The sequence below is a fragment of the Dermacentor albipictus genome, chromosome 10 (assembly GCF_038994185.2).
Source record: "Dermacentor albipictus isolate Rhodes 1998 colony chromosome 10, USDA_Dalb.pri_finalv2, whole genome shotgun sequence".
NCBI lineage: Eukaryota > Metazoa > Arthropoda > Arachnida > Ixodida > Ixodidae > Dermacentor > Dermacentor albipictus.
In genome coordinates this window covers 26,166,243-26,180,987 of record NC_091830.1, presented here as the reverse complement: position 1 = coordinate 26,180,987, position 14,745 = coordinate 26,166,243, and the positions used below count along the sequence as shown (strand labels likewise).

The following is a 14,745-nucleotide window of genomic DNA, read 5'->3' as shown; positions in this document are numbered from 1 at the left end:
TCTGTTTTATTATGTAGTGCACATATGCGATCAAATACTTGTGCGATTACATTGTTCTAAACCGTCTGTCACATCAAATGTTTTGTGTATAAGCAACCCGTTAGCAGCGTATTATATAAATTATAACTGTCATGTAAAGAGGGGCTGAACGCCTGCCAAGCGAATTTATTTCCCTTTTGGTTAGAGCCTCCCTCTATTTTCTCGAACGGAGAAAATTGTCATCGTTGCTCGTGGGTGGAGGCCTTTGGTTAAACCTTTAGTTGTAAGATAGCTCTCGTGAGTCCTGTTCTCTTTTTCCATTCCTATGCGCTTCGACCAATTTTCAGTTTTTAACGACGTGCCAACTCACTGCAACGCACACCCTTCTGAAGAACAATGCTTGTTTGACTTCTCGTGTGCAGAGTAACGCTATTGCTAAATGAAGAATAGCGGCCTCTTATGAACGCAGTATTGATGTGCCTCGTGCACTACGCTGCTTAGATGACCTTTTAAACAATAACTAGATGGATATTTAGCGCACGTGTCCACAGAAGCTGCACTCGCCTGCTGTGCCAGCAAGAGATTGATGAGCAGCGCAAAGATGTGCTTAGGCTAATAAATGACGTCATAATTTCCATGTAGAAAAGCAATCGCCACAGCCACAGTTCTCGACAATGCATTTGAGCAAGAAACTTTTTTAGGTTAGGTTGGGTGCGGCTCGGTTAGGTTAGCTTCGGTTAAGTGAGGTTTTGTGCGGTTTCATGGGCAGGAGTCCCACGCACCTTGTTCATGCCCAGAATGACCCCCAAGTTAATCATGGACGCGCTGGCGGTGGTGCCGACGTGAGCCACAAGCCGGGAGAACTTGCTCGACAGTAAGGTCACCATGATGATGCGGTAGCCGATCACGGCCGTCACCGTGCACAGCACCAGCACGAGCTGCGTCGAGAAACGCACACGATAGCCGCCTCGTTTTCGTCGTGATGCCACGTTTACGCATGCGCGTACGCAATTCGTGCGTAGTAAAGCTCCCCCGCCCCTCTCTCTTAAACTTTCATGAGGGACTGTCTCTGAGAATATCACTATTTTAAATGCAACACCTTGAGTCTGACATCGGTAGTGAATCCTCTTAAGCTGGTTTGTTTGATGAGACGGACACTACTTACAAGGCAGAGGGGAGCGACGAACGGTTTTAGTAACCCGCCATGGTTGCTCAGTGGCAATGGTGTTGGGCTGCTGAGCACGAGGTCGCGGGATCGAATCCCGGCCACAGTGGCCGCATTTCGATGGGGGCGAAATGCGAAAACACCCGTGTACTTAGATTTAGGTGCATGTTAAAGAACCCCAGGTGGTCGAAAGTTCCGGAGCCCTCCACTACGGCGTGCCTCACAGTCAGAAAGTGGTTTTGGCACGCAAAACCCTACAATTTAATTTTTTAACGGTTTTACTAAAGAACTACAACATCAGCACTTCAGGGCGCAGGCACTAAATTTCGAAATCTCGAGTAGGCAGTTCAGTCATGCACTCGCGGATTGCTTGTTATCGTTTAGTATAGCTAAAAGTGGAGAATGCAATGACGCACCATGAACAGGAGAATAATATTGGCAGCGACGACCCGACCGATCCTCTCCCAGAAGGGCACGTGGGGCTCGTACCTCTGCAAGGCAAAGCACGGTTAAATTCAAAATTGTAGCGAAAAAAGGCGAAGTTGAAAGCTTTTCGATGCAACAGTTTATTTAAAACTTCGGAAAGAAATATTGCCTTGGATGAGAATGCGTGCTGTAGACAAAGGTACTCTTTCTAGGTTTACGACTGCGTTATGCACCAGTAAATTATGGCTATCTCTTGGCAATGCGAGATTAATTCTACCAGTTATCAAAAGGGCTCGCGTTCTGCCTAAATGTGTACTGGCGAGGGTCCACGCAAGTGTTTGTTGAGGGTACTTCCGCGTGGTGTGACCAAAGTAGCTCCTTTTTTCATTCTGTTGAGCTTATTTCATCCCCCTGAGGAGCTAAGTTACCAATTTTCTTGGTTCACATAGCTCTGAAGCAATAGTTTTATCAATATTGATTGTCCAGAGATGTATGGCAATTCGTAATCAAGCTTTCAACTAGCGGTATATTGCTCCATAGGACACCGATATGGACTATCGGTTCTACCTTTTTTGAAATGAAACTAAAGGTGAAGAACAAATGAAAAATATGCGCACAAGAGAACAAAATTCGAACCAACTTTCAAGATATCGCCAATGTATCCATGTACGAAACAGTTCCTTTGGGCATTAGACCATAACATTTGAGGAAACAGTGAATTTGCTTTTGCGTTTGTGTATACTATTCTTGAATGAAAAATTTTTCAAGATGTATTCTGGTGCAGCGCATTTTTTGTGTCCTGGGGGTTGAACTAACACTTATGTTTGTCTAAGAAAGATTAAAAGATAGAGGAATTAGTATTTGCTTACAAGGGTGACAGGGTTAAGCTTATAAACCCGCGCCTTGGCCTCGTATTCCGGATTCACAACCTCCTGCACAGCAGAAAAACAAAAGCAAACGAACAATGAGCAAGCACAAATCCATATCCTTGTCGAGATGTGCAAACTTCAATGACCAGCAGATATACACTGCACCAATAAATACGTGACGAGAACTCCCATGCCAGTCAAGCACTTCAAGATGAACATGAAGTACGTGCCTTCTTTATATTTAGTTATAGTAAAACGATAGACACCGATCCATTTACTACATGGGGAGGATTATTGAAAGCGAGACCACTCTGAACTTTGTTTTTTGACCAACAAATACGCCACATTCAAAATTAGTGCATGTGTGAAAGTTACAATGGCGCGAAACAACAGCTCAAGTATCGATCCCAGTCGGTCACGTTAAAGGTGCACTTCGAATTACGAGAAGAACCCCGCAAACGTAGCGGTAGTGCTGTAGCTAACGAGCTTCTCTCAAATGTATAGTTACTGCCGTTTTTCTAAGACAGCCCCTCTCTGATCAGAGACAGCGCAGTCGCAGTCGCCAGCGCACAATAAGAGTGCCTGGTGCACAAAAACGTTTTGCGAAGTGGCCTGATATTCGTGCGAGCTAACACCCTCTATATTGGCGATTGCCAGTTCCCCTGCGTACTTCCCCTCGCAACTAACGGGCGTTAGCAAAACGACATTTATTGTGCACAGCACCAGAGCAGACACTCCAATGGTCGTTGGGTGAATAAACGGTAATGATGCGCAAGATGTATCGTAAAGGCACACTGCTCACTTGCAGTAGACGGCTGGCAGTAGGCGCTATAGATATACAGTTGCAAAGCTATCAGTGTTGCAATGCGACTCCCCATCGGCACGTCCGTGGGTCTAATAAAATCTGTGCACCATGCCGTGACAGATGCTGAAGATTACTATAATACATGTATAATGAAAAAGTGCATATTTAAGTAATTCATCCGTAACGCAGAAGTGCCTCGTAAAAAAAGACGACGAGAACGAGAAACGTTAACAGCCTTTCACAACTCGGTGCAAAACAATCCAACTGCCACTGAAGTAACTTAGGTTGAAGGGAGGTGGCTACATGGCCGGCAGTTAACCTGTGATGTCACAGCTATGCATCGTTCCTGCGAAGGCTCACCGTGAGGGTGTCGACGTTGCTCAGATTCCACTCCCAAGCGAGGACGACCTGTTGGCGCTTCCAGAACTCGATGAATATGGTAGCTGAAAGCACGAGAGCATTGGCGAGATGGAAGGGTATCGTCAGCTCCGACAAAGACTACTACTGACTACGGCAGTGCTCTCGTGAGTTCTCGAAGTCTTGAGATCGATCCCGTTCACGGCAGTCGCACTTCCATGGGGACGAAATGCAAAACCAGTCGCGTACTTAAATTTGGGAACGCGTTAAAGAAACCCAGGTGGTAAAAACTAATCCGGGCTCCCCCGATACGACATGCCTAACAATGAGATTGCGCCTTTAGCACGTAAAGCACACGAATTACTGCGTCAGAATAATGTCACCCTTCAATAGAGCCATGAGAGGCTTTGGAATTCCAAGGCTAAGATGGGGCTTTCAAATGAACGGACATAATTGCATGTCGGATACGGGGATTCGTATAGCCATACATAGGCCACCGGAGAAGCCGTTTCAGAGAGCTGCGCAATAGCTTTGACCACGAGATGTTCTTTTACGTGCTTACAATGCGTGGACATATTAACGTTCCCTTTTTTTGCATTCCCCAGCTATCTGAATGCGGCCAGGGGAGCCTGAAGTCGCAATCACGACCTCACGCTCAATTGAAAAAAAAAGAAACGTTGTAGCCATTGCGGTGAGCAATGAGACGTGCCGCTTTATGTGCGACTACTTGGAAAATCTGCAAACACAGCAGGCAGAGTTCGCGTCGGGATAAGGCGATTTTTTTAACCTTTTCACACTACAAATGTGGTTCAAGCATTACTTCTCTCAGCACAGAAAACTATGCAAGCTGTTGCCCTGACTATGGAGTGATTACATGGTACCTGCATTCTGTTGCGTCTAAATTATTCTCCACCAGCCCTATAAAAAGAACTAAAAAAGTATAAGACTCATAACCACAATATCCAACATTCTTATTAAACATATAGAATCCCATAAAAGGGAACATGTTTCAAAATTTCATATCGGATTATCAAATATTAGAGATTTATTTCAATAGGTGGGGCCTATTGTTCGGTTTATATGTCCAATAGTTATCGGATCCTGTAGTCTATGACAATACTTGTCATAGACTACAGGAGCCTGCTCTGTAGAAGCAATAGTTCAACAAATCAGTATGCGGTATGACTTGTGGCAGTGAATTTGACAGTTGGTAGAAACCGACATGGAACACAACTTGCAATCGTTAAGATGGAACACGACTTGCACTCACCCCATAGTGACATAAATACCGAGAATCCGACTGTGCCCGAGTTGTCAAATATTGACACAATCTGTGTGCAAGAAAGATGGGAGCAAGCGCAGTTAGGATCCTGTTGTTTCGCTAGCTAGTCCTTAGCAGTGTGACGTTCTTTCTCATTCGGAAAAATTCCTATAACCAAATCAATTCAAGCTCTTCCACACGAAAGCGTATCCAAATGGCAGGTAAGTGAAACAGGCTGTTGTCAATCTTCACTGGTATGTCGCAAATATTTCAACAAATACTTGAGATGTATCCCGAGAACTTCCGCTGTCGGCAACTAAGTAAAAAGAAAACACCAAAGGGTACAACGTCCCCACAGTTTTATGCATAATTCTGCAATGAAAGTGTCAGAATGAAATGCATCTTTTGCCGAAGATCTCATCAATATTGCAAACGTGGATTCAAAACACATTAGTTTTGTTAACAAAAGAGTGCAAATTTGATCTCATGCTGGTATAATGCGCGTTTCACAAAACAAGGTCTAGCTGAACTTTGATATTTATGGAATACACGTAACGCTGTGGGCCTGAATACTTCTGTTGTCTGCGGCAAAAAAATATTGTTATAAATGTCGCCCTTCCGTGGAATACCTCACAACCTTCTCCAGAGACCTGGCACCGCTATCACACATGCAGTTTTCCCTATCGAGATATGACAACGATTGCGATAAAAGTATTGGATGATGATGTGAATATGTCGCACACTCGCTTAGCGTCACACTTTGCAGTGTCCTCACCGTTTGGAAAGTCTGTCATGATAACTTTCGAGCAAATGCACTATTGAGCAAAATTTAATGGCTCACGGATTTGCAGTGCCCAGACTTCACTGCGGTTGCTGCATGACTTACTTCCGGTCGCATTTATCGACCACCGCCCTAACCCAGTTTTATGTGTGACAGCCTCAGTCAGGATCCTGCAACTTGAAGCCACCGTTCATGCAAGGTTACTTGAGAGGAACCAGTTGTCTTGCCCGAACGCTGGCTTCACGTTAAACGTTCCATGCTGAGGCTCATATTTTTCGCCCAGTGTTAATGAATTAAAGTGCCTTTGCGAATTGCATGAGCCCTTTAATTTATGTGCATACTACGGAGTTCCTTTCGGATCTTAGTGACACGATGAATATACGAAGTCCAATAAGACAGGCCTAAAACGAGTTCACTAAACTCACTGAGCCTCTTCCTTGTGATATGAAGTATGAAATGTAAACGTCTCGTGTAGTAATTCCCTTTTTTTCGTATCTTCGTGTTTACCGAAGTTTAAGTTCCATTAAACTGAGTGGGGGGGGCGGGGGGCGAACCCACATGACAAGGCGAACATAAGGTATATCTTGTTTTATGGCCCTCGCTTCGAAATATTAGTGTTTAATTTTACATAAAAGCGAAAGATTGGTTCCTGTGGCTGTCCACTGAATTCTCAAGATTACGCCAGCACCACTGCTCGAAGAAACAAGCTTTCTTCAGCAAGGTGTACCACTAACCTCATTTAGGTACGAACAATTGGACATAATCTATTCAATTCCTATCTCTGAAATGAAGCTTTATTCTAAAGTATCAAGGTAAGAACCACGCCCAAATAGCACGAAATTCGTCGCTTTTCCAATGCAGGGGCAGCCAAATTTGAGTTTATAAAGAGATCGTTGGAAAGTCAGCCTGACAATGTTTTAATTGAGGCCTATTAGCCCTGCCCTGGCCTACGTATAGCTACAAAAAGCTGATCGGACTATATCGTTGACGCTTCTTTCAGACGCAGTCAAGCCTGCCTGCCTATATCGTGTCATCGTGTCACTAGGAGTGAAAAGGCAGTCGATGGGACAACACATAATGTCCAGGGACATCGGAATTTTGAAAGGTACTTGAACTGTGCGAAAGGCTGTCGCGCCCGGCCTTTCTCAGAGGAGTCGCCCATGAAGCGTACCCTCGTGATGGTGCATTTGTTCTTCAGCATGTCGTAGGGACAATGCTTCATGCAGCTTGGGCAGAGCGTGAAGTTCCCGAAGGTGTTCGGGTCACACGCCTCCTCCCTGCAAGACAAAAAGTTCGCAGGAACGCCGGTGGGCACGACACTTTTGGCGAAAGAGGTGTCCATATCTGTAAGCGTATGACTTATCTTAGTGTTGGCTGTTGCACTGTCAGTCATCGTCTATGCGGCTCATGCGTAGCTTTACAAGCACGAACGCGGTATGCATGCAGTCGGCTTGAGAGGATAGCCGACCGTATTGTTCATGATTTCGCGTAAAAGCACGAAACTCATTTCAGAATCATATATGAAGCATTTGCTCACACACGTCCCCGTATTTCTGCTGCTGGAACTGGGGACCTTTTTTTTTAAATATCACTTGACCGCAGTGCTCTGTCGCTTTGGCGGATCATGAAGAGAACCGCTACCACGAACACCATCGAGTAAACGAACTCTTTTTTAAAATTTCTTTGTTGTAAGACTGGCGCAGGATTGCTGTGCAAATGTAGCAGCCTAGCGACCTTTGTGTGATGACATGAGAGTAAAGAGCGTTAGATGGTACACAAGAGATGGAGAGTACAGGACATATTACTATCGATCTCTTGAATCTTCGGTTGCTGCTCTAGCTGTTAGAAACTATGTAACCGTAGGTCAGCCAGCTCAATTTTTTTGAATCAGTTCAACTGTTTTTGACGCTGCTAAGCATCTCAATACCTTTTAGAATAACTACAAGCGTGTGTAACGCGTTGCACGCGTAAACATATCCCCCCCTGCTTGGTCTTCAGATTGCAGTATGCACTAAATAAAGATGCCTAAATGTGCAGCCGAACCGTGCCAGCTGGCTGACAAACGTGAAAAAGCAGCGTCCGTAAAGGCGGAGTGATGGGTCAAGAAAAGTTTAATAGTCGTTCAAACTTTGGCAAAGATTGACACTAGGGTAGCCTTGCCAGGCAGTTCAATATTTAGACAGGTTACAACACCCGACACGTCCCCCCTTCCCCCCAGCGGAGAAAACGTGGACAAACAATCGTCAGTGAAGAAAGCTTGCTTTTTCTAGAAAGCAGAGTGTCACAAGAGTAAATGTTTGTTCCAATTGACGTAAGACGAGAGAGTGCAACACCTGCTGCGTATAATGTAGCTTGAACTATCACGCCGCCACTTCGTATTATCGGCGAAAGCGCCACTTGATTCCTTTTTTTTCACACTAAATCGAGAAGAAATAGAAAATTGTACTCGACATTGACATTTATTTGCCACAAAGGCACAAAGCTCACCGAGCAATGCACGTGCCCGTATTGCCTTTAATATTCAAAATATCGAGCTGCTTGCGTAATCAGCCGTGTGAATTCTAGTCAATCAAAATTGTGTTCGCTGATTGCGTCGAACCCATTCTTAGGTCCTCGTACGCACGTGGGTTTATTGGTGAGCATGTACGCGATCCCGTAGAGTGACGTGAAGATCCCGACGAAAGAAGGCAAGATGAGCATGGTGGTGTAGAAGCCGACCCAGGCGAAGTAGAGGCCAACCTTCTCGCCGAAGTAGCGCCTGCTCAGACCAAAATGTTTGTTTTCCCGTGAGTTTTTGTAGGAAAGTCGTCTTCACGAATTAGCGACAGTGAAATTTTGTGTGCACTATAAGTCATTGCAAATGCTGTTTGGCAGCATTGATACAAGTTCATTCATTGGTCACTTTAGTAACTGTCCTGAAAATGTTTTATCACACTGTCAGCTAGGAAATACGTAGATGAGAGCAGCATCTTTTTTTTTCTATGTTTTTGTCTTGCAGCATCTCTGCATTCGCGGATTGAAATCTCACAGCTTGACATTGTCTATATACGTAAGAGAACTTGCGGATTACACATAGACTACAATCGCAAAGCTAGTCGTTCCTTCTTGCGATATCGATTTCAACTAAAGCACATGAAGCTATTGCCGTGACTGTTTGAATGCATCTTAGGCTGCTGCCGCAAAGGTGTCGACATCAACGTGCTATGAATATATGGTAGGCCCTTTTTCATTACTCTAGAACAGCAGGAAACGGCGTTTCCAGCTCTTCACAGTTCAGCAAACCGCTGCAAGTTGTCGCTATCGTCGCCGCTGCTGCTGCCGCCCGGGTATCCGGTGTTACGGTATCTAGTGAACTGCTTTAGGTTGTACGTACAGTCGTGCGCAATACGAGCTGCAACACGGTGCCCGCGCACAAATGGGTCCCAAAGATGCACCGGTGACATCCACATAAGAAAGGAAAGTTCATGTAATCAATACGCATAATTGTAACGGCGTTTAATTATCAAATTATTCGTACCATGGCACCAGCGTGCAGTGTTCGAGGCATTTTGAACACGGGCACCATGTTGTAGCTCATATTCCACGTGGCTGCACTTGCTAAAACTCTTTTATTTTTAACTGTGCGTACTGGCCAACAACAACAAATTTCCTTCCACGAGAACCAAGCAAACCCCTGGTGTTCTTTTTTTGTATTTGTTTTGTAGCTTGGTGCTACTTTACCTTGCTGCTTTCCAAAGAACTGATTTGCGATACTGAGTGCTCTTGCGGTTCTAGTTGTCGATACATTCGCCCTGTCCCTGCAATCTGCCAGCCTCCTGCTTAGTTCTAGTGGTAGAGCGAGCACCCCAGAAACGCGTCGATACCGGGTTATATTTGTTCAGAAGGAAGATACTATGTTTTTATTGCGAAGCTTTCTTTTTGAGAAACCCAGCCCAGCAGTCTTCCTTGCTATGTTAATTTCGGGAGGATAAGTTTGTTCGTTTTTTTTCATAAACTTTCCTCGAGCTTGCGGGTTTCTGCAAGACTCACTTGCTCCTAGCTCAAGTTGCATGGTGTGTTTCTTTTTCTTGAAATAAGGTGTCCACGCGATATGGGGTATTTGGCCAACACATTTTACACTGCCTAAAACAAATAAGAAGAATAAAATAATATAACTAGTTGTGAAAAAAATGAAATAAAATAAATTCGTACTCTGCACTTTATCAGGAAAGACACGCGCATATGGGTTTGCTTTGCCTCGCTTTTTTTTGTTGTTGTTGCCAAGGTTTTCCTTCTAAGCTTGCAATCCGCTACTCCCCTCCATGTGCGTGAGTACTCCAGAACAACTTTTATACAATAATGTTTAGCCCTCATTGAAAAGTAACCCTCACCGGATGAGACAGAGAGGCTGCTCTTTGTACCAGCAACGGGCCCTGCCCCACTCCGCGTACAGCACCTGCGCATGACCGGTACGAAGTGGTGCTGTTAGCACAATCACCTTCTCTCGTGACCCCGAGAAATTTGAACTGTGTCATAGGGGGCTAGAACACGATCTCCAAAAGGAAATAAATTTTGTAAAAAAATGAGAGGATGTGGCACGTGACAGACCATGCACAGCATTCCGCAAGGCTAAGTGTCTATTCACAGCATTTACTCGTGTACTCACTATAGACTTCCCCTACTCGCTCATTCGCGTTCTCCATCACCATAAAAGTTGCCAGCTCTCGCATTTGGTCACTCGCTTCTTCGCTCACGCAGTGCCTCGCTCCTCTGCTCGCTCGATGGTAAACTGATCCTGGCGTTCACAAGTTTGCTTTCACTCTATCCTCAATTACTGGCTCATTGACTCCCACGCCAAACTGCAGTTAACTCATTTACCTATTATCACTAGCTCGCTCACTCACTAGACACCTATTAACACATTTATCACTTCTTGAATCATTTGCTCACTCGCTCGCTCACTCTCTCACTCGCGAGCCTTTTGTTCACTAACTCATTTACAAGTTAGCTTGCTCAGTCAATCAGCGACACAATTGTGTATTCGCTCGCGTGTTGAATCTCTTAGTCACTCGTTAATTCGTCATTTATTTATCTACTCCCTCCCATGCTAAACTTATCACGATAATGTACAATAGTTTCTTCTTTGGTGCGAAAGATCCTCTCGGCAGTATGTTAGTTTTCTAAATTGCAAGAGTGTGTGTGTGTGTGTGTGTGTGTGTGTGTGTGTGTGTGTGTGTGTGTGTGTGTGTGTGTGTGTGTGTGTGTGTGTGTGTGTGTGTGTGTGTGTGTGTGTGTGTGTGTGTGTGTGTGTGTGTGTGTGTGTGTGTGTGTGTGTGTGTGTGTGTGTGTGTGTGTGTGTGTGTGTGTGTGTGTGTGTGTGTGTGTGTGTGTGTGTGTGTGTGTGTGTGTGTGTGTGTGTGTGTGTGTGTGCATTATTTAGCGACAAACTTATTTAGCCCGCTTCAGTTGATGTGAAACGTACCCTGCGCTCCGAGTAGGTCTCCGTGGCCTTGTTGAAACGTCCTTTGCCGAAAGGCCCCTAATGAAATGGAAACACAAAATGAGATACTGAATGCAGTAAAGAAAGAAAGAAAGAAAGAAAAAAAGAAAGAAAGAAAGAAAGAAAATAAGAAAGAAAGAAAGAAAGAAAGAAAGAAAGAAAGAAAGAAAGAAAGAAAGAAAGAAAGAAAAAAGGAAAGAAAGAAAGAAAGAAAGAAAGAAAGAAAGAAAGAAAGAAAGAAAGAAAGAAAGAAAGAAAGAAAGAAAGAAAGAAAGAAAGAAAGAAAGAAAGAAAGAAAGAAAGAAAGAAAGAAAGAAAGAAAGAAAGAAAGAAAGAAAGAAAGAAAAAATCTGGCCTAAAGGAAACCGGACGTGGGCGCAATTGAGGATGCGAAGCGAGGGTCACCGTGCGCTGATAATCCTACCACCATCATCACGATGATAATTTTACTTCAGCGTTGCCATCATGTGCGCTGCAGACCGAGGTCTCTTACAACAATTATCAGTTGGCACCACTGATCCGATGTCATACCTCGTAACCGGAAGCCTTCTTGGGGCCTCATGACTTAAGTATTTTGTTCAACCACTTAATACTCTTTTTTATCATACAGAATAGCGAGTTGCCCATATCGGCCATGACATAAGCCTGGGACCCTGCGAGGCAGCGACAAAAGGCAGAACACGACAGAAAAGTGAAAAGAACCGTACATAATCAGCCCCTTCGAGGGATTGAGCTTCCCTTTCCTTGATTTCCCTTTTCTTATTGCGATAACCCGCCTACTATACTTTCTGTGCAATACACGAGCTATGCAGATCTACTTCACCCTGTTCATTTAAATAGAAGAGCATGAGCCGGTATTATGAGGAACAAATGGAGTATGGCAGTCGTGTCACTTTCTTGTCTCTAGCAAATCCAGCTGAGAACACAGCCACTGACTTTTGTGCACCAGTGCCGGGTCCATTATTTAATTGCTATACTCCCACAAATTTTCGCGTCGCTCGCGGCAGGAAGGCGCTGAATCCGGAATGGTGGTTGATGGAGAATTGGCGAACTCACGTCGTGCAGTGGGTAAGCTCCTAGGTAGGTCCCGTTGCTCAGGAGGTTGTATATTCCTGGAAGGAGCCGTAGTTTAGAAGAACTTGTTGTTGGCCGAGTTGGTAGATATTAGCGAACATTGTTTAACTGCGCGAACAAACGAACCAGAAAGACAGCAAGGGACAAGGACGGGCGCCCGTCCTTGTCCCTTGCTGTCTTTGTGGTTCGTTTGTTCGCGCAGTTAAGCAATGTTCGCCAAGGAACCGTAGCTTGTGTAAACGCTTCGGAAATCTTTCAGGAGCGTCTTTTTTTCTTTTTTTTTTGAGCCACTGGGCTCCAAAGCAGTCATTTCCTACCCTTTGCGCTGGGTATCGTCAGGCTCTCGCAAACTAACTCTCCCGCCGTAAACTTGTTTCCGACACCCGAAAATGAGCTCTAATGCCTGGTGTGGATCATTGCGGTTAGAATACGGCTCCGGTAAAACAAATGATGCCGGGCGATCTGGCATCATGACTCGCGGGCCTAAGTGACTCGCCTCTCTGGTGCTCTGCCTCGTCGTACTTGGCACGAGTGAGAACCTCCCATGCCATGCGGCTGCGCATGGCTTGAGAGAAGAAGGTCTCCTGGTCAGATATGAGGTACCTGCGAAGAACGCAAAAAAGCTAATTGTTTTGCAACAGCTTTAACTTTGGCGCCTTTGTTGACGCTGGTGGACATTGCCATGATATGCAAAATAATCGCCTACGCCTCATAGCTTGTGGTACATTCACCCTAATAAACTTTGTTACACTGTGTATCACGGCAAAGAACAGAAATAAAATCATAAACCGAGCAGTGGGAAGCGCCAGGCAATACATGTAGCTGCCATATTTCCCAACTCTCTGCCAGAGAGTCCTCCCAGAAACAGTTATATTTAGAAAAGTTAGTAAACAGCCACAGAATGACACGGACGAAGTTTAGTAAAGGCACACTCACACATATCAAAACAGAAATAGTCTACTTTTCTGATGCTAGCTCCGATGTGCGCAGCTGCATGATTTATGGTTGCACTACATTAAACTGATATTTTGTACAAGAAAGCAATAGGAAATGAACGCACATTCACATTTCTTTATTCTTTATTCATTATACTACAATCACCCGTAGGTCACTGGTGTATTTCGGTATATTACAGATCGTATCGTCTTATGCACGTTCGGTACATGGACAAGCAATCAAACAATAAATTGTAGCAGAAAGAAAAAATTGGAGGACGCTTAAGCTTCGCCTTCAAGAGTGGAACGCGACAGCGTTCCCGTCGACCCGCCAACGGGTGTAAGACAATGGGCTACGGCGCAGCGACTACGCGCCCCGCATCGGACGCGGTGAGCGTCGAGCAACGCAGCGTTCGGCGCGACAACGAAATGTGCGCCTGAGCAAGCGACGCACGCCTGAGCCTTAGAAACAGCTCGTTTCTAAGGCAACACCGCGTTCACTAGAGGTGCTTTTGTACCGCTTTGAAGCATCAAACACACAACGGAGACTCCGGAGTCACACTCCGGAGTCTCCACACTCCGGAGACTCTGGTTCGATTCCCACCCAGCCCATCCTGCAAGTTGTTTTTTATTCATGAAGTGCATGCTGGGATTTATCGCTCACGGCCGCCGACACCAACACCGACGTCGACGACACCGGCTTTTCTGCGACACGAGCTCCTTAACGCTGTCGCGTTAAAATACAAATTCAAATACTCCGATGATGGTGATAGGACATCCAAAGCACTTCGCCCACTCACATGCGCTCTCGCTGCCGCACGAATTCCGCATTGTAGAATTCGTTCTCGTCGGGGATGAGCTTCTTGTCGTAGGGAAAGGGCGACTTGAGCCGAGACAGCTTCTTCTTGCTCGGCGCTTTGCCCACCACCTCGATCTCCACGGAGTCGCTCTCGAACTGTGATTCGATATAGAAAGAGCAAGGAGGGCAGCTAGAAAAGTAAGCACTGATAGCCACAATTGTGCTCGGTTCTCTTAGCCATAGGGAGTCGGAGAGAAGCGGGGACAAAGGGAGGAGCGAGACACGGAAATCGGAAGGGAAAAGACACGTAATAGGTGCTAGTCCAAACATGTTGGTCCTGATAGTTTTCCGGCACCTTCCGGCCTTCGAAATTGGCTTCGGTAACTTTGATGGAGGTCAAGGGGTGCTATGTGGGCATCATCTGTTGTCTCATTTGAAGTTGGAGCACCTCAAGAACAGTACGCAGGAAATGAAGTTGGTGAGAAAAGTGGAAGAGACTGACATATGGTGAAACACACTAAGCCGAAATAGGGGCATAGAAATAACTAATAAGAGCAAAGATATGGTAGATAATATCGTACGCGCTAAATGCATCACAGTTCACTTTCATGGTGCATTTACTTATAAAGCGGATGCCTACAACTTCTGTGGGGATTCCGTATTCGGCTAACGGTATTTGCAGATGCAAACCAGGCTTGTTTTGACTGATGCGTTAGATCATAATTCTGGCTAGGGCTCCGTCATATCACGCCTATTCTAGCAGGCTTGAAAAAGGCGCCGCCACTACGACTGACCGTAACTGCAGCACCGCAAGT

At 45.2% G+C, this 14,745-nt stretch overlaps 1 protein-coding gene across 4 annotated transcripts in view; it reads right to left on the bottom strand.

Moving 5' to 3' along the window:
• LOC139050419 (anoctamin-4-like) overlaps positions 1-14,745 on the bottom strand; it is a 57,979-nt gene that overhangs the window by 16,506 nt on the left and 26,728 nt on the right. For 3 of the 4 annotated variants that reach the window (XM_070526770.1, XM_070526769.1, XM_070526771.1), the window contains exons 12-23: positions 13,932-14,086; positions 12,693-12,799; positions 12,179-12,234; positions 11,105-11,161; positions 10,014-10,078; positions 8,267-8,401; positions 6,815-6,920; positions 4,872-4,932; positions 3,605-3,687; positions 2,440-2,502; positions 1,561-1,635; positions 762-917 (exon numbers count right to left, since the gene is read on the bottom strand). In XM_070526770.1, coding sequence (XP_070382871.1) covers positions 762-917; positions 1,561-1,635; positions 2,440-2,502; positions 3,605-3,687; positions 4,872-4,932; positions 6,815-6,920; positions 8,267-8,401; positions 10,014-10,078; positions 11,105-11,161; positions 12,179-12,234; positions 12,693-12,799; positions 13,932-14,086 — 1,119 coding nt within the window. The remainder of the gene's footprint in view (positions 1-761; positions 918-1,560; positions 1,636-2,439; positions 2,503-3,604; positions 3,688-4,871; positions 4,933-6,814; positions 6,921-8,266; positions 8,402-10,013; positions 10,079-11,104; positions 11,162-12,178; positions 12,235-12,692; positions 12,800-13,931; positions 14,087-14,745) is intronic. The other variant, XM_070526772.1, reaches the window with a different exon arrangement.